The sequence below is a fragment of the Cupressus sempervirens genome, chromosome 2 (genome assembly GCF_028749045.1).
Source record: "Cupressus sempervirens isolate cs-2001-9-10 chromosome 2, ASM2874904v1, whole genome shotgun sequence".
Taxonomy (NCBI): Eukaryota; Viridiplantae; Streptophyta; class Pinopsida; order Cupressales; family Cupressaceae; genus Cupressus; species Cupressus sempervirens.
This window is the reverse complement of record NC_143119.1, coordinates 603552615-603573460: the sequence shown is the minus strand read 5'-3', so window position 1 is coordinate 603573460 and position 20846 is coordinate 603552615. Positions and strand designations below refer to the sequence as shown.

Below are 20846 nucleotides of genomic sequence, written 5' to 3'. Positions count from 1 at the left end.
AAAATATGCAATGAATTCTAAACCCGATTTTGGCTTGTGCGTCCAAATGCATGTGAATGCATTGCATATTTTAAACATGCAATCACTCCCCATAACTCCGATTTCCCAAAGAGATGAAGGTTTGTTTAAACACATGCATATGCATTACATGTAATGCTATTTTAAACCATGATTTGGGTCTTGCATGTAATCTCCTCTAGAGACCCCGATTTTGGTCTCCAGGTGATTTGAAAGCATTTGCATTACATGTATTTGAGTCTAGAGACCTTGATTTTGGTCTTACAATGAGAATCGTGGCATGAAAAGGCCTTTTCTAAATCCGATTTGCCTTGGACATTGGAAATAGAAAGTCTTACAAATGCATTTGCATTAAAAATGTTGCATGTAATGCATCCTTCTAAACCCAATTTTGACTTGGGAATGAGTTATATGCATCTTAATTGCATATTTAAATCATGTATTTGAGTTTTGAGAACCTGATTTTGCTCTTCTATAATGTCCCTATTTAGAATCTCCCCTAATTTTCCTCAAAAACTCCTAATCATATTTTGCTTTGTAATATTCTCTTCTCTTTGGCTATCTTGCATCCCCGAGATTCAATTGTAGTCTAATTGATTGTGAAAATATCATAGATCTGATTATTTCTTTAGTGTTCAATATATTATAATGAATTAACTATCCTAATTTTTTCTTCTCTGATGGACGTATATATATACAGCTCAACCCTTAAATATATAATATCTCTATTTTGATTCAAAAGAGGGTGCAAAGACTCTTGTTTATTATTGGTGTCACTGTATAGAAACTTGTAACTGCGAGAAATGCCTTAAAAGAGATTCTTCCTTCTTTGGTATTTATAACATCCTCCTTATATTGGTTTGCTTCAGAGTGATACGATACTTTTAATGTAACTCTTATTTAACACCCATATCTAACCTTCAGTCCTCCTCACTGATTAAATATGTATATAGTTTATAGACTATAGTGCTCATACATTTTATTATTTCTTCCACTCAAATCTGAGCAATTGATTTGGTGACTAAAGTATTCTCCGAAATATCGATTCTCTCATATTTCATGTTGTCGTCTCCTTATCACGGTGTCATTGAGTATTATTACTGACCATGTGTAATGGTTTCCCAATCCCAAATGATATTGTTGCTATGTCTTCTCCATCGGCTCACTGTTGCTAATTCTTCATTAGTTATCTCCTCCGCAGACCCAAACTTTAAGGTCATGGATCAACTTGGGATGGTCTATGAACACCTCCTTGCATATCCTGGAGATAATGCATCCATTTCTTCCAAATGATGTTGTTAGTTTTTGGTATTTTCTCTGCTAGTTTGTATATTGCTAAAAATGCCGACCGGATGTTGTGGCCTCCTCCATTTCTTATCCAATGTTTATCGCAGGTTGTCTTTTGTATAGGCCGAGTTTTCTCGTGCCTTTGTTCTAAGGAATTGCTGAACTAATTAAATTGGTCGGCTCTCTATATTGTTTCGTTGACTGTCCACCATGCGAATGTTTTGGGTAATTCAATAGCATCTATCCTTCTTAGTGTATTCTTCTAATCTTCTTGTATTCCTAAACTAAGTGAGTGCGAACGACGCAATAGGTTACTAATTTATCTTATGTTTGCCGACTAGGTGTTTTCTCCAATTTAATATACTGAAAACGTTCTGTATTATAATCTTCACCTCCATGCATATTGATGTAGAGGCAATGAGTGACAATCAAGTTCCATCTTTTTTCCTTGGTGCAAAAGATTGACTTCTATCCTTGTATCATCTCATCGTATGTAGAGTTATATGTGAAGGAGACACGCCCCATGCCCTTTAATTGATCGCGTGTTTCATTACCCATATGATTCTTAATTCACTTTTGATTATTATTATTATTGACTGTGTCGGTGCTAATGGATTTGACTAAAATTATATCAATCTTTTTTATTATTTAATTATTTAGTTTTATTTAATTGCTCATATCAAAATACAATATCATATATATTTTCTAATCATAGATTATATATTGTGTTATTATATTATTTATTCATATTATGCTCTCTTGTTTTTATTATATTAACACTAGAACTGATTTAATAATAAATTATATTATATTTTATTATTAAATTGATTCTTTAAATTCTATTGGCAAAATAGGGAACATGACAGTCCGCCCTTTCTCAAATTTCTTGTCCTCAAACAATTGGATCCTTTAGGCAACTCTAATCCTTGATATAGTAATTTTTTTAAAATTCCATCAATTAATTATTATTAGTTCTTAGATCTTACTTTAGCGGGACATTACAGTTCGTCCTTCCCTGAATTGCTTACCCTCAAGCAATGCCAATTCTGCACTTTTGACACAACCTTGCTTACCTTGGAGTCCACTTGTCCTTGATTTAGTGTAGCTCTTTTTCCTGTGATAAGTGCTTCTCCCTTCTTATGTATGAGTCTCTTAGATATAGCAAATCCAAAATAATCTTTGCTAATAAGGGCGACATTCTATAAGAATGCCCTCTATCCATAATGGTGACATTCAATAAGAATGCCCTCTTCCCATAATGGCAACATTTTATAAGAATGTCCCCTCCCACAACTGGTGACGCTTACTAGCAACGTCCTCTGCTAAGAGTGGCAACATTCACTAAGAACGCCCTCTATCAAGCATGGTGACACACACTAAGACTGTCCTCTGCCCACAATGACAGTGCTCACTAAGAACACCTTTTGCCAACAATGGTGACACTCACTACAAGCACCCTCTACCAAGAATGGCGGTGCTCACTAAGAAAACCCTATACGGCCGACATTCAAGAATGCCCTCTATGACCGACGTTTACACGATATCCTCTATGGCCGACATTTGAGGATGCCCTCTATGGCCGACAATTAAGAATGCCCTCGATGGCCGACATTTACATGACGTCCTCTGTGGATGACATTCAAGGATGCCTTCTATGGCCAACATTCATAAAGAATGCCCTCTTTGGCCAACATTTAAGAATGCCCTCTATGGTCAACATTCATTATAAATGCCCTCTATGATCGACGTTCAAAAAAGCCCTCTAAAAATTCTCTTGGGTCTCTGGATTCCCTTGACAAATCACAACATCCATTTTGAATGCCTTTTTTAAATCTTATAAATAACTCATTTTATCACATATCATCCTTAGATAATCTCAATATATTCCTTATGCTTTTAATATCACTCTTAATGGACATCACCGCAATTACATGTGTCTTCCTTTGAGATTTGTCGGATCTTAATTGAATTATGATATCCTTTTGCTTGTGATTGTATGATGGGTATTCTTGTAGCCATCTCTTATTTGATGTTTATATATTTTCTACCCTGTAGGATGGCAGGATCATGCTCTAATACCACTGTAATGTCCCTACTTAGAATCGTCCTTGATTTTCCTCTTAAACTCCTAATCATCATTTTTTGCTTTGTAATATTCTCTTCTATTTGGCTCTCTTTCATCGCCGAGATTCAATTGGAGTCTAATTGACCATGAAAATATTATAGATCTGATTATTTCTTCAAAATTCAGTATAATATAATGAATTAACTATCTTATTTTTTCTTCTTAGATGGAGGTATATATATACACCTCAACTATTAATATATAGTATCTCTTTTGATTCAAAAGAAGGTGTGAAGACTCATATTTATTATTGGTGTCACTATACAGAAACTTGTAACCGCGAGATATTCCTTAAAAGAGATTCTAACTTCTTTGGTGTTTATAACATTGTCTATATATTGGTTTGCTTCATAGTTTTACGATACTTCTAATGTAACTCTTATTGATACCCATATCTAACCTTTAGTCCTCCTCACTAATTAAATATGTATATAGTTTATAGATTATAGTGCCCATACATTTTGTTATTTCTTCCACTCAAATCTAAGCAACTAATTTGTTGAGTAAAGTATTCTGCAAAATATCAATTTTGTCATATTTCATGTTGTCATCTCCTTATCACAGTACCATTGAGTATTATTGCTGACAATGTGCAATGGTTTCCCAAATCCCAAATGGTATTGTCGCTATGTCTTCTCCATCTGCTCACTATTGCTAATTCTTCATCAGTTGTCCTCTGCAAACCCAAATTCTAAGATCTGGGATAAACTTGGGATGGTTTGTGAACAACCCCTTGCATATTTTGGCATATCTTGGAGATAATGCATCCATTTCTTCCAAATCATGTTGTTAGTTTTTGGTATGTTCTGCGGTTCTCTGTAAATTGCTAAAATTGTCGGCTAGAGGTTGTGGCCTCCTCCATTTCTTATCCAATGTTTATCGCAGGTCGTCATCTCTATATGCTGAGGTTTCCCGTGCCTTTGTTCTAAGGAAACTGTAGAACTAATTAATGGTGCAGGGGCACCTAGATAGGCTTGTGAAAGACCTAGGGTTCCTAGGGTATTTTGGCTTGTAGTGGTGCTAGCCACACCACTAGGTGAGTAATAGGGCTAGCCTAGTCCTAAGGTAAAGTTGTTCAAAGTTAGTTGCTCATAGTTGCTCAATAAGGTCAAATTGAGCATCTTTTTGGTTGTTAGGGTAGAGTGGTCTTATGAGTGTTTTTAGGACCTTCTTACATGTTTTTCATCCATTGGATACTCTTGGCAAGGTTTGGCAACCTTTTGAACAAGTTTGAGGGTCAAACTCTCAAAAATGCAAAAATTGCTCAAAAATTGTCACTGTTGTCAATGACAACATTCACAAATTTTTGTTGCAATCGAGCAACTTTTTAGTTAGAGCTTGGTAACTGTCTGAAGTAGTTAGGATCGGTGTGGGGATGTGTTTATAAGGCCATCCTCGACCTTTTGGTAGGGTTGGAAGTTTGTGAAGATTCAGTGTGTACGGACTAAACAAGAAGTTCATTATCACAGTTTTATGTTCTTTAAGATTTTGGCATTTTAATGGATTAGTTTGAGAACTATTATTGCTTGTAGTGTTAGAAGAGGTCGATGTGTGATACTATACGATGCTAGTTTGTGGTTTTGTAGAGTTTTAGTTGCTTGTTTAAATTGCTTTGGTTTTTGTTATCCTGTTGTTCTAAACCAAGGGACTGCACGAGATGGGGTCATAACTCCCTCTCCCACTGTAGGATCTGTATGATCTCTTGGGATTTGGGAGATGACTCCTTGTACATACTATTTAGCAAAGGAGGGCCCTTGTAAAGCAAAGCAAGTGATTTTGTGGTGATGCCCTAGGCGAGCCAGAGATGCATGGCTAGGGATCACAGTCAAGTGCAAAGGTGTTTGGATTGGTTGAATGGTTGTGATACTTCAACCAGAGCTTGGAATGTGTTGGAGGGTGTTGTGGTGAGGCCCCAACTTCAATGGAAGGCATTGAGGGAAGTCTTATGGAAGGCGAAACCATCTTTTCATCAGACAGCCTGCTAAGCCCTTAAAACCCTTGTTTTAAGGCTAAATTTGTGCTTGTACTATATGGACAGGTTGAGAACCCTAGACCACCAAAATCCTTCATGTCTCTGAAAAGTGTGTCTGGATTAGCGGTTTATTTGACCCCTTGTTAGGGACTTCTGCAAGATATGTGGAATTTTCTTCATTAGGAAGGCTAATTACTTGTAGCCTTGTTTCAAGCATTTTTGTGAAATCTTGCATGTTTTTTGGAACTTGATTAGGGTTTCAAGTCTGCTTGTAGTTGTGAACCTTGAGGGGAATCCAAATGCCTTCTTAGGTGACCATTCATCCATTTGGGGTGTCATGTGAGTATTTGGGTTGGTTGTAATGTGGAGAGTTATTGTTCTTACATTGGTGTGCACTAGTTGAAAAAACTAGGACCTCTTTGTTAGGATCCCAAGGGGGAAGAGGATAACTAGTAATCGTATTAGGTCAAGAGGAAGACCTAAGGTATCCCTAGGAGTGGCTAGGGTGGGAGCAAGGCTAGGGTGTCACATTAGAGTGGTATTAGAGCAAGTTAAAGACTTGGGAAGAAGGTGTATGTCTTTAGCTATTGGAGAGTTAGTGGGTGAGTAAAGCATGGTGACTAATGCAGTGTAATGTCCCCTCTTTAGTTCGACATGGCATTGATCATGGATTTGCCTATTCCAGACTCTCGTAGGCAAATGGTGTGGAAAGAGAGTCAATTCTGCGGATCAGATAGTCATATCTTGCTCTTGAAGAAGTGTTAAGAGGTTATATTTTATCATTATGTGATATTGGGGCCCACATGTTATAATTTTAATTTGAGTTGCACTTTTTATTTTATAAAATTACTTTATTATAAAAAAAGTGCATTATAATGAGAAATTATAAAGGATGTTTCTAGAAGTTCTAGCAACTTCTTAGAAAAGTGAATAAATAGAGGGCTGGGCCTCTCATTTGGACATGCTTGGATTGGAGAACTCTTCTACTTCTTCATTGTGAAGACATTTGTGGACTTTGGATCTGCAAATTATTCGATCTTTGGGAACGAATCACTCCCTTGGATTGGCGACTTTGAGGGTGTGAAATATCACCTGAATTGTTGCATAATTGGAGTTGGTATTCAGCCATCTCATTGGAGCTTATTGAGAATTCGTTGTTAGGGTTTGTTTTTGGTTGGAATAAGGATTTCAGATTTGCCCTATCATTGGAGAAGCATTTGACAAGAGTTTGAAGACAGAATAAGTGCATTTTCAGAATTGGCAAAGCAGGGTTCGGAACCACATAATTGCTCATATCTCCTCAACCCCTTGGAGTTATTTTTTATGGTTTTACAGGGTTACTACCTAACCCTAGGCGCCCATTTTTCCTTGCATTTGGGGGTCCCAAAACCCTAATATTATTTTATTTCAGCAGCCGTACAGGTACGGCCTGGTACGGCCCTGCTAGTTTGGGCAGCAGCAGCAAATTAAGGACAGTTTGGGGGTGCGGTTGGAGGTCTTCATCAACGATCTGCAGCAAAACGTGGTGTTCTTCCATAGTTCTTCAAACCAGGTTCTTGCATTCTGAAATATATGTCAATTTTTGGGTAAATTTGCTGTCATACAGTCATTGTAATAATCAGTCCAGAATTGGTAATAAAATAATTTCAGAATTTATTGCATTGTAATTGAAATATAGTTCAATGGCTTTATATATATTGTAATTCTGTGATTATATTCTGAAAGTATCAAATCTGAAATTACCATATTCTGAATATTGTTACTGTTACACGCCAAGTGTTTGACAAAATTCCTAAGTTCAGTTTGAGGGTTTCAGTGGCCTTTATAAGAAGGGTCAGTACATGCAGAGCTAGCTAAGGAAGTTGATGAGAAAAAGGAGGAGAATAGACTCCTTGAAGTAGCTTTGGAAGGGGTGAAAACAAAGTTGGATGAAGTTGTTGATGCAACTAAAAGGAAGGAAGAGGAAGATAATGAGAAGGGTAAGGAGGTAGCAGAAGAAGATGTTGGCCCGGAGCCAAACCCTATCTTGAATGAGGAACCTTTCTTGAAAGATATAAAAGCCCTAGGGGGAAAAGCTTCAGATGGTGTGCCACTATTTAGTGGAAAGATGGATATAGATGCAGTGATGGATTGGTTGGATGGCATGGAGAACCATTTTGAGTGTGAAGGGATGTCAGAGGCACAAAAGGTCAAAGTGGCCAAGCCAAGACTGAGAGTCTCAGCTTTGACATGGTGGAAGTATGTACAAGATGAGAGGATCAGCATGGGCGAGAAGCCTATAGGCAATTGGAATGCCATGGTTACCCAATTGAAGGAGAATTTCCCACCTGAGGATTTTGAAATCCAGCTTCACAAGAGAAGACAAGGATTGAGACAAAAGGATTTGGATGTGGCCTCTTATACAAAGGAGTTTCAAAGGTTATGCCTTAGATCCAAGAAGCAAGAGGAGGAGCCAATCAAGGTGGCTAGGTATTTGGGTGGTTTGAAGTGGAATATTTAAGAGGAACTTAGCTTGTGGACACCTACTATTGTTCAAAGGTGCCATCAGCTAGCCCTAAAGATGAAGGAAAAGAATAAGAAGAAAGGTAATTCCAATTTTAAAGACAAAGGCAAGAGCAGAAATTAGAGAGGACAAAGAGGAGGTTACCAAGGTAGAGGAAATGAACAAAGGAATCAAGGTGAAAACAAGTTGATAGAGCAAGGCACAAGCACTCCTAGAGGAGGATATGGCAGAGGAAGAGGCAATCAAGGAGGTTCTAACAAAGGTAGAGGATCAGGTAGAAGTAACTCATTCTTTGCTAGTATGAAGTGTTACAACTGTGGTCAACTTGGCCACCTTGCATATAGGTGCCCTGAAAAGCCTTCTTCTTCAAACCATGACAAAAGAGTGGCCTATTCTCAAGAGGATAACTCTAACTGCAAGGACAATGAAGTGGATCACATAGAGTCAGAAAAAGGAAAGAACCTTATGTTTAGGAGAGTATTGATTAAACAACTTGCTCCTGATGAACCTAAGCATAGGAGGGCTCTGTTTAGGATTTGATGTAAAAATCTTTGGAAAAGTTTGTAAGGTGGTGAGGGATTTAGGCTCTACTGATAATATAATATCAGAGGAGGCAGTTAAGAAGCTTAAGCTAGCTAAAGAACCACATGTGAATCCATCCAAGGTAACTTAGCTCAACAAAGGTCAAAGCATACTGGTGAATGAGCAGACTTGGGTGGACTTCTCCATAGCAAGGTATAAGGATAGATTGTTGTGTGATATTTTGCCCATGGATGCTTGCCATCTACTGTTAGGTAGACCTTGGCAGTATGACAGAGAGACAGTTTATGATGGCAAAGCAAACTCCATATCCTTTAAGAAGGGAGGCAAAACTTTTAAAATACAATCTTTGTTAGAGGGAGAAGAGCCACACTCTAAGGTACCTAGTGTGTTGTTGTGCTGTGGGAAGGAATTTATCAAAGTTTCAGTTCAAGCAAGAAGTATGTTTTTTTTTTTGTTTTTATATTTTGTACATACTTTGTTGCTTGTTTTTGGTTTGTTTATTGAGAAAAGTTTGAAATCTTCCCTCAAGAATGCAAGTATTTTTCCATGCTTTCATCTTCCATGTTCAATCCATCATCCAAAATCATCCAAATTCCATATTCGTACATATGTAATCGCACCCCTAAAACCCATAACACAATTATCAAGTAAAAGTGATGAGTTTTTACCACATGTAATTGCATCTCCCACCCAATTTTAGTAAAAACTTACATTTTAAAGCACCAAAACTCTCATTTTACACACATCCATATGCTTGCAACTGCACTCTTGGTCATCCAAAACAAAAACCCCATTTTCCACACATGCAATCCACCATCCAAACCCCGATCTTGGCCATCTATGCCCAAAATACAGGTTGTGCCATTCATTTCCAGCCTTCTAAGCCATTCAATAAGTATCTAAATCATACTTTGAATGCTTACTTTCAATCGATCTGCCATTATTGTTCAAATCTGGAAGCTCTTATGGATTCAGTACCATTGGAAGATGTTTTCATTATTTGGAATCTTCATGTTGCAACAACTTTTCAAGATTTGTCAGAATTTTTGCAAAGAATAGAGACATCCTGTCAAGAAGGTATGCTTCAAATCAAAAGAAGCAATAATTCATTTGGTCTTCACTTTCCCAATGGCTGCCCTAGAACCTGAGTTCGTGTGGGAATACATCAAGCAGTTTGATCCAAAAAAAAGAAAAAGCAATTAAAGATGTTTTAGGGAAAGTTGTTATAAGTTTACATCTAGACATTGTTAAGACGGTTTTCAAAGTGCCTAAAACTCCAAAATCTGCAAATCTGACAAAGGAGACATAACAAGAACTATGGAATGAGAAAAGCTTGATTACATCAAGTTTTCAAATGAGAACTGACAATTTATCAAAGAGAATTAGATGCTATCAAGAGATGCAACACTCCAGTTATCAAGGTGAATGGAGTGACACAAAATACAGGAACTCCAAATCTTGTGATGATTCGTGATTGAATCACTAAGTACAAGGCCTTTGCCGATAATCTACAGGATTGATTCATTCAAAATCAACAGTTTCGACATTTTATTCAAGTGTATTTTCAACTTTGTAGATTCAAAAGATAGGTTGCATGTGATCCATTTGTGTGAAATCTGATTACATAACCCTTCAGTCATGTAATCCAATAAATCTTCTTTCTTAATTTGACTTAGTCAAGGTGGTTGAGTTTCTCTACAGTGTCCCCTATTCTAGAGTAAGATCTAATAATAAATAAAATTGTAATAATAGAAAAAAATAATGAAAAAAATAATAAATTATAAAATAATTGTTATATAAATATAATAAGAAAGAAAATTAACAACATATAATACAATATTATTATAACAAAATTTGTAGTGATTGATATGAAATCATATTATAATTGATTATTACATTAAGTTGTTATTATTAATAAGAATAACGATTTAATATTTGATAAATAATAAAATAACATTAAAATAAACAAATAGGCAAGAGCCTACAACATAATGGTAAATTGTGAGCCTTTTATTGAAGAGGTCTTGGGTTCGAATCTACTCATGCTTAATAAATAATAATAATTAATCACAACTCATGATAATTAATCTTGGCTTTGGCCTCTTACCGATAAAAAAAAAAACATTGAAATAAACAAATAATTATGAAATGTTGCAATTGAGGATTTGTTTGTTACAACCCATCCATCCCATACGATATTTAATGAGGTTTATACGCTGTGTCCAAGAATCATCGGAGATTTGATAATCGATCTAAAAATTAAAAGAAGACTTTAATAATGCTTAGTGGTAAAATCAGTAAATCATCTACCAGAAATAAATGATTTGAAGAAACATTACAGTGAGCATGGACCAGAAGCAAAAAGATTGGAGAATCATTCTTGTAAGGCTATTTCTCTTGATATCAAGTATACACAGTATTTTTTACGACAAAAAAGGGTGGATAAGGAGTGGCTATAACCAGACAATCACAAAATAAAAGCGCATAGGTAGTCAACACCTACAATCAAAGCACAAACGGAGAAATTAGAGTGGGAACACATATGGATAGTTAAAAAGGGAGTAGAAAACGAAGTCTACAAATATGACAAGAGTTTGATAATCACATCCATATGTATACCTTATTCAATGATCTCCCAACCCTAGAGTGACTACAGTAATCCATGTGCACATGCATCAACATAGATATGGTGAATAGTTTCTTGACTTCCTCCAATAAAGGGCATAATGAATGGAGAACAAAAAAGAATGGGGAAGGAAGAGAGATAGCCATTCAACAATGATAAAGAAAGAGATAAGAGAGATTTCCAGCTGCAAAGGTGGAGAGGAAACTCAGAACAATTCATAGCAAACGAGACAAATAACCATCATCCAAATAAGTGCATGGTTCAACAATAAGAGATCAAATCATAGATGCCTTGCTAGGGACTTACTTGATGCAATTATCACTCAATGAATGTTTAGCAAGCCATGTTGTCGATAGAGTGATCAACAAAATAAGAGTTAGTGATTCCAAGATATTTGTGGACAGGTCGAAGATATAATTGGAGTAGACGACAATGCGGGGGAAAAAGAAAATAAGATCATTAGAAAGATATACCTAGATATGGAATGAATAATAAAAAAGCCGCAAAATATATCAGAAGAGTAGATGGAGTGAGATGAATGAAGGATAGTAAAGGAGTACAAAAAGATTGTATGCATGTCTATCTAAGTATATTTAGTATACACATAGTTATTGTAATTGCAGAGGCTGCAGATAAAAAGTTTGTAATTAGATTGATAGAAAATTATAAAGGAAATTTTTTAAAGAAAGAATTTAGTGATACAGGCATCTCAAATCTAGCGGTTCTATTTGTTCGCTATAGTTGGAGATTCATTATCTAACATGTCCAGAATATCATAAAACAATAATATATACAAGCTAATCTATGGTGTATTATATTTATAGTAAACATTTTTTTATAACATTATTAATACCACACAAATTCATTGTGATATGCTAGTGAGTAAAAGTTATAAAAAGAAAGAAGTCTATTGCAATTAAGGTTTTTGAGAACATTGCTACAGTATTTTGAGTCAACCAGACAAGGGACATTACACTCTTCCACCTTTTTCTCTTTCTTTCTCTCACTCCTTTGCCTATATAAAAGGAGTGCCTTCCATTGTAAATAATCATCTTTTATATATGCAAGAGAGCTCAGCCAAACCTATGCAAGCATAACTTTGATTGTGTAGTGCAAATTTGAAAGAAAAGTGAATTAAAAAAACACTTGGATTCGAAGCTTTGACTTGAAACAATTGTGATAGAACAAATTGGAAGTTGTGACTGTGATTTGTTTCTATTATCTTTAATTCATGTTATTATTGTATGTTTACTAGAGCATAGTGAGTACAAGAAACAATTGGAACCGAAGCTTTGACTTGGTGCAGTTTTGGTAATATAGACTAGAAGCTTTGACTGTAGTTTATATTACTATCTCATATTTATGCAAATTATTAGAATTAAGTTATAGTGTAGAAATCATCTACTTTTGGAAGTCCATGCGCCTTAGTGGTAGAGATCTACTCTTTTTTTATAGCCATTTTTATCGATTGGGAAAACTAGACATAGATCTATGCCAGCACTCTCTCAATCAACCTTTGAGTTGGTGTTTGGTATTGCTATCACTGTTTCCAACTATTAGATAGAAGTGTAGCTACAAAGATTTAACCTTTCCCATTACTCACTCCACAAGTAAGTGGATTCTTTCTTGAAATAAGAAGAAAGAATATCGGTATCACCCCTTTACAATATCTCTTAACTTCTTGCTTACCTCGAGTTGATCCAAGGAATGATGGGAAGGGGGAGCCTTCCCTTTAAGGTAGGAGAGATCCCGTCTCATACTCTCATTCCTTTTAAGGTAGGAGAGACTCAATCTCACACTCTGTGGCTGGTCAACCTATTTTGTGACTGAACTTGCATAAATTGTCGGTTGCAAAATATCCACCCAACACTTATTTAATCACAGCACTAACTTTTAACTCTGTCTGCTATTATTGAATCGCCGAATATACGGTTTCCATTTATCTTTAACTTAGATGATACACACACACACACATACATATTCCTTATTTACATCAACAACCTCCTTTCCTAAAATATAATGTGCTCTAATTGGAAAATAATGGCTCATTAAAGTGTGTTACAAAAGAGGCTTGGTATCAGTAACCAACACTTGATCTTGTGGGCTTTCGAAGACATAGTGAATGATTGTTGGCTAACCTGTGCCACTTATCTCTCTCATGAATTCTTCTTTTAGAACAGTACTTAAAACATTTATTGCATAGAATATTGTGGATCTCGATGATAAAGGTTATGTTTTTGAATCATATCATGCTTATATTTAACAAGTTACATAAAATTATATGAATTGTCAAGATTGTGGAAGAAAGATTCATAACATTTTATTTGCGTGTAGTTTTACAGAACATGATTGTTGAATGGCAGTGTTTGGTTTTTGTCAAGATTTATTTGTCACTTCTTAGTAATGCAGCAACTGATATATTTTACTGTTATATATACAGGATGAGAATCTAAAAGGGGTTTCCTGCTCGAAAGGTGTTTTCTATAACTACTTTAGCATAGGTATGTAATTCAACTGTCTTCAATAATTAAAACACTATTTGTGATGTCCTAACATTAGAATTTAGGATGCCCTTAGTATCTTGTAAAATCACAATTCCAAGTTACAATTGTTGATTATAAGTTAGAAATAAATTACAATTGTTGATTGTAAGTTAGACATAAACTGCAATATGAACTTAGAATGTGTTTGCAAGTTTGGAACAAGATTACCAGATGAGATTATGTGTGTTACACATTCAATTATAATGCGAAAATCAGCAAACAAAAGATAATATCAGTTTTACATGAAAAACCTTTTCAGGAAAAAAATCACATGAGAAAGAGGGCAAGTATATTATTCTTCAACAATAGATATACAATAACACACTTCACTATTATTCTCTGATCAATTCAGAAACACCCTGTTACTTGCAACTGATCATCATGAAAGTACTATCTCATGGCTCCAATTTACACTAAATTGTGGGATGGAAAACCATAGCAGTGATCCAAAACAGAAGGAAAAAGCTTGTAAAAACCCACAATTAGGATAATAGACACAATAAATGTGGTAATAAAATAATAATTTTTACATGGTTCCCACATCCGGCCTAGTCCATAGCAATTCAGTTCTTATCCTCCTTGGATGCTACATAGGCTGAAGGAGTTGCTCGTCAAATTGGAGGATTAACCAGCCAGTGGGCTGAAGAAATGTTATTTCCCTGAATGATTGATTCCTTTGTTGTGCAAGAAAATGAAAGTGGTATCTTTTTCATCATACACTGATGCATATAGTGGGGCCATGGAAATCAAGAGCAAATCCAAAACATCCTCTTGGGGAAAACGAAAAAGAGAGGACAACAAGAGTATCAAGGATATCATTGATGGAGAATCTAAGACTATCCAAGCCCTACATCAAGACATGATGAGTATGATGAAGGAACTAAAGGCTAAGAAGGAAAGTTCTAAGGAAATCAGGGATTGGTGCCTAGATTGTAAAGAAGGTTATGTATAAACAAAATGTGCAAATAAACCATAGTTACACCACCCTGGGGGACGGGGGGACGGCGAAACGGGGGGACAAGTTTCCGGGACGGGGGGACAGAGGGGCCTTAATTTGGGGACGGCGGGGGGACGGTGGGGGGACGGCGGCAGGGGACAAGAGGGGTGTATATATCTATGCATATGGTATTTAAAAATGTTAGTTATGAAAATATGTATTGCAATATAGGATGTAAAGATGTAAAAGAGTGAATACTTGAAACATTGCATTGAATTGGAACATCGAACATTAAACATAAATAGTTGAATTTGCAAATAGTGAATAGCAGGATGTCCCCCATCCTCGGTGGAGGTGGTGGAATCTAGTGGCACCGCTGGGGATGGGGAGACGGAGTCCCCAAGTCTCCGGTGCGTTGAAGTCTCCGAGACGTTGGGCAAAAAGGGGGGGGGACGCGTCCCCGTGTTACTATGAAATAAACTGTTTGGCAACATATATTAGCTTTTAGAACATTCCATTAATGAATGTCCATACAATCTGCATACAAGAGGCACACAAGTGCTCTTCTCTCAGGGGAAACAATTCAAAAACACCAACTAGACCTCCAAAACCACCCAACAATTCTAATGCTTCTCTCGACAGATACTGCATAAGACTATAAAATCCTGCAAAGGGATGAAATAATTATTTGAAAATTCTCTGATCTGTAAACCTACATAACCTGTAAAGCCTAGTTTTTATTTCTTGATGAAGTCAACATATGAAAGAGAAGGTAGTTGGCTTTCCGTCCAATTTCTGAAATAGATCTCTGCAAAAGAGTTTGTAATTTTTACAAAAATGATTTTCTTTTCCCAATAATTTATCTTTTATTATTTTATGTTTAACCCTAAAATCAGTTAAATTGCTTTTGGTTAAAACTTCACTCTTTCCCTTTAACTTAATAAGTTGTCTTTTCAAATAATTGAGTATAAGTCATCTTTCAATTTTGTGTGACAAGTGACAACTCAAATATGTAAATATATAATATTTTAATTGTTTTCTGCACAAACAAGAAGGTTATGAAAAATATTAAAATATGGTAACTATGATTTTCAACCTCGCCACAAACACCAAAAGTGTTACGAATTTCTATTATAAAACATGGCACTCTGCAAGGATGACATACCTCTCCAAGAACTATGGCACTCCTAAATTGTTGGATCCACAAAAGGAAAGTACCATTTCATTTTGGATTAAAAAGTCTCTAAAATTGTTACACTACTTTTCCGATAAAGGTCCAAAACTTTTGGAATTTCTGAAAGTGTTGAATGGATTGGAAAAGGGACATTACACTTTGACAGAATATGGAGTGATAACCGTTTATGGTTTGCCCTGAAAATGTTGAAATTTTGTATGATTCCAAGTTCAGGTATAAAGGATTGATTTCCTGGTATGGAATTTTTTTGAAAAGAGGTTTGGGTTCATTAGTACAAAAATATTCAAGAATTATATATATATATAAAGCCTAGAAGCATGAGTTAAGATTAGAATGTCATACAGTACCATAAAAACATTTAAACAATAAAAACACCATAAGCTTCTAATCATAGCATCATGAATCATGATCATACCATTGTAACATCATATAATTCAAGTTCAACATATATAATTCAAGTTCGACATCAAAGATTCAAAACATTAAAACTAAATTATAACATCAAGTTAAGTATCATGTTTGAAGTTCTAATGGATTAATAATTTTTTTTATATTCTTGTTCATCATCCTAATCTTCAGTTCCTTTGTAAAGATTTTTCTCTTGGCAACATGTTTGAGGTAGTCTTAGCCTCTTAGGTGGTAACAATTTTCAAGTCTTTGAGTCCGAAAGTGAGTTTGAGCAATTTTGGCTTGCTGGAAAGTAATGTGTCTTGGGTGTGAGCAAGTGGTTGAGCTAAGTTTGTTAGGAATATAGAATTGAAACCAAGTGATTTGTGAGGAAACAAGTTAGAAACATTATAAAATCTTTGTTCTAGCTTTAATTTGACCTCAAAAAGCCTGGACAGGTTGTGGGAGATAACACTACTGAAGGTGTGCTGAAACCTGAAATTTGGCTGAATTCGGAATTTTTTGGAAACCCCCAAAATCTAGAATCTGCATTTTAACACCCATGAAACTAAAATCTATCTTAAACATCTCGACATTATTTATACAAATATAATTTAAAGTATAAAAAAGAAATAAATATAAATTACTAAGTTTGGCATCAACTTGATCGGTTAGTGACTACTTTGCTTGGGTATGAGGATGCACAGAGAAAAGTGCCCCCTTCCCATCAAAACACTCTGTGAAAAGAGCTTGTTGTTGAGACCATCCTCGATTCGTCAAAACTTCTGCAAATGGCCAAGATAACTAGAAACATGCCAACCTAATGTTGAGAAACAAAGGTATCACTCCTCGTAGCTAGAGACATTGAGATGAAATTGAAACCCCAAATTTTGAGGAAAGTAGTCAAGCCCTTTTACAAATGGGCAATATGCTCCAAAACAAACTACAAGATACTAGGATTTGCTAACAACTTTTGTAATGAAAACTACAACTCAAAAAATTGCAAGTACCGACAATTTTTGTGGAAAAAACGACAAAACCTTGAAATTGAAGTTTACAAAGCATTATATTATAGAATAAAAATTTAAAAACACCAAAGCAAGAATGCCCAAAATGCAAAATTTTAATTTCTGATCATCACAAATATTTGTAAAAGAATCTCTAGAGAAAACAAGGCCAAATTGGAAACCCTAGCCATAGGGAGAAACTCTACATGTAGAGTGATAGACAAGTTGCAGGTGCTGAAACAAAATGCGGGCAAAGAATGAAACTTGTGGACGCAATAGAAGAAAACCCTAGTCGCAAAACAGAAATGATAGGATCTCTTAGACTTGTATATTTTGTCTCTACGAGTCTCTACAAAATAACATTTTTCTGTACATACCGTAACATGAGAAAACAAAATTTCGAGCAACCAAAAATGGTTGAAAAGAAGCCAAATAAATGTGAATTATTATTTACTGAACTGTACACGGTTGGAGGGCTGGAAACATTGGTAGGTGTGGCCATTTGTAACTAGTGGCAGGTCGTCATGTGGAAAAAAATGTGAGAAACATAGAAACATAAAAATCCTCAAAATAGAGTTGCAAAATTAGAAGGTTGCGGGAAGAAACATAAAAACCCGCAAAATAGAGTTGCAAAATTAGAAGGTTGCAGGAAAAACCAAGTTGTGGCAAGGTCGAGATTGAAAAAATAGATTGTGTAAAAAAACTTGATCTTTTTGTTGTAGATAATAACCATGACCCACGAACCCTTATAACAACACATAATAAAACTGACTGCTGTGAAGAAAATTACACCTTTTGTAAGATGTGAACAAACTCCCTCCATAAAAGGTATAGATGAAAACCCTTGAATCTAAAAAAATGACTCCTAGAAATGGAAGAACTTTTAAAGGCCTTCAAAATTTTTACTCGCTATTTTGAACACAAAACCTTCAGTGGTATTACATAATCTAGGGTCCTCCCATGAGGGAGTCAAACTCAGTTTGGATCCTGCTTTGTGACCACTTAAATTGAAATTGTTTGTTTGAATTAACAAATTGAATGGGTACATGTAGCAATTTACAAAAGCTCCAAACTAAAGCTAAAGTTCTTCTTGAAATAGAAGAATAAAATAGAATAATAATAAAACATTGAAATGACCATTAATTGTAATGCTCCGTTTCTAGGTGACAAGAGATGGGTAGGAGTTGGTCTATCCTTCAAGTTCTTGTAGGTCATTGGTATAGTTAGGGGATTCATTTTGAGGGTCGTAGAGCTTTGCAGGGGCTCTGTGAGCCATTTGAGCTTTTGGAAGACAGTTCCTACATTTTTGGGAGGTCTCCTATTTTATATTGAGAGTTGGCAATTCATTGGATGGCCACCCCGAAGAACATGGAGTAGTAAAGGATCCTCTTGAGCAGTTTCTGGTGTTTGTAGTAAGGTTCCTATTTTTTAGCATGAGTTCCTATTTTTGAGGAGGAACTGCTAATTAGCCTGCAAGATTTGTGAAACATTAGTGATAATAGTGCTTCAGTCAAAATTCAGTTCTGAGTGCAAATTTGGATTTATGAATAATTTCAGAAATATTTTAATATTAAGTTGGTTGGAGTAAATAATAATAATGTTACTTCATATTATTATAATAAAATAACAAATTGGGTCCTCCCTTATGCACCATGTTTTGGCTAGATTTTTTTTAAGTGACTGTGATCACAACTTACAAAATTGTGATTTTAGACATTACATGAGCTTGCTTTCTCCTCTCAGCAATAGAGGAATCTCCGTTCTTACTGCAGGTGGCTTCAACAAGGACTTTACTGGTACTTACAAGAAAGGGTGGTTCTTACAATTAGTTTCTCTTTTTTCAATGATCCACGAATATTTGTTGAACAACAGTAAAACTATATCAAAAAAGACTTGCTGGTATGATAATATCAATAGCTTCTTTGTTAATTTAAGAACTATGAAGAAGATGCCAATCCATTATTTCCAGCTGTACAACATCCAGGCAAATTTACAGAGGGCGCTAGGGTTTGGAAAAAGAGTTTAGGGCAATCCAGAGTTTGAACCTAGTAAATCAGTCAGCAATCACCTTTCTTCTGAGATGACCCTCACTATATGAGTCACTAAAAGTAACAATACTGGACTGTGGCAATTCGTCAAATACTTGGCATGAAAGAAGTTAATTCGTGATGTCTCCAGCAAATTCACCAAGTTATAGATGTAACCAAATACAATGAATAATAGTACCAACAAAATTCAGGAAATAATTTTATTACAAGTACTATGGTAATAGCAAATCCCTTCAATATTAATAACATTTCAATAATCGAATAACAGAGCCTGAACTGAAAATATATAACTAAACAATATTAAGAAAAACCTGAAAATTGCCATTTCCATTAATCGTCATGAGATTGTCAGATCTGTTTTGCCTTTCTCCGTTTGGATAGAATGCTGATGCCGTTTTTATCACAAACTGCCGTTTAGACCTGTGCAAAATTTCTTCAACTAGGGTGACGAACTGGCCTGGTCGGAATTCGGAATGAGTTCTGAAGTTATTTCCAGCTATTCAATGAATCACCCTATATTCATGCGAATCGCTTTCCGCTTGGTCTAAAAATCGCATTATCACTTGCAAAGAGTTATACTGCCACCTGCGAAATTATTCAAGCCTGCGATTCCCCACACTTCAGATGGGAGATGGTAGCTGATGATCTAAATTGGTTCATTTTCCCGTCCGCCTGCAACACTATTGGACTTGCGTGATTCCCAATCTTCAAACGGTGTTTGATATGAAACGAATTCCGCCCGCCGTCAAGAGAGTTAAAACCCTTAGACGTATGTAATTTAGTTTGCCTCCAGCCCGTCTATCTTTAGCAATGATACGCTCAATTGTGAGCTCTATCAAAGTAGAGTATCGGGTTGCCTCGGCTGCTACAGGTTGGAATGAAGAATTTCATTCTATATGCCTTGGTTTCCCTTCTTTAATTAAACTGCTGTCTCTAATCAAATCCTTCGCTTCTAAAAGTCTCTAATGTAATGGACTTCAAAAATTGGCCTTAGGCCACAGATTTCTGCCCTGGTGAAGTGACTGCGATATCACTTCCAATTAGCAATAATTCAGGTGATATTCCGCACCCTCAAAATTGCTTATCAATGGGAGTTTTCGTTCCCAAAGATAATTTGAGAATTTGCAGACCAATGACTACAAATTGCTCCAATTGGAATAGAAGTCGAATCCACAAAACCGCCTGTCCAAATGGGTGCCTCTTGTCCTCTATTTATACACCTTTTTGAGAAGTCACTGGAAGCTTCCAGAAACGTCTTTTACAATATCTTATTATAATGCACTTTATTATCAAATAACTTTATAAAATTAAATAAATAACTTTATAAAATTAAAAGTGCAATCTCAATTCAACATTAGAACATGTAGGCCCCATTTACTGGATGTAGCAAAATGCAATCATCTGGCAATGAGATGATTCTCTCTCTAAAATCATTTGCCTACGAGAGTCGATGATAGGCAAATCTACTGTAGGAATTGTGTCGCTAGAAAGGGGACATGACATATTCTCAGCCGCACTTCTCGATTGGCAGCCCATCATCATTTTCAGTTGGATGTGTGGATGTAATGTCCCTTGTTGGGACTTACATAATTAATTTCAAGTTCCTTAATCTGAACTTTTTGCAGACCAGTTTTTTTTACATCTCATTTTCTCTT

The 20846-nt window shown here is 35.7% G+C and overlaps 1 protein-coding gene across 2 annotated transcripts in view; it reads left to right on the top strand.

Annotated features, from left to right (window-relative positions):
* The window catches only part of LOC149574841 (diacylglycerol kinase 4-like), a 313933-nt gene that overhangs the window by 84610 nt on the left and 208477 nt on the right, over positions 1 to 20846 (top strand). For both annotated transcript variants that reach the window (XR_016360102.1, XM_089814678.1), the window contains exon 6: positions 13515 to 13575. Coding sequence is in view for 1 of the 2 variants with exons in the window: in XM_089814678.1 (XP_089670804.1) it covers positions 13515 to 13575 (61 nt within the window). In the remaining variant the exon portion in view is untranslated. The remainder of the gene's footprint in view (positions 1 to 13514; positions 13576 to 20846) is intronic.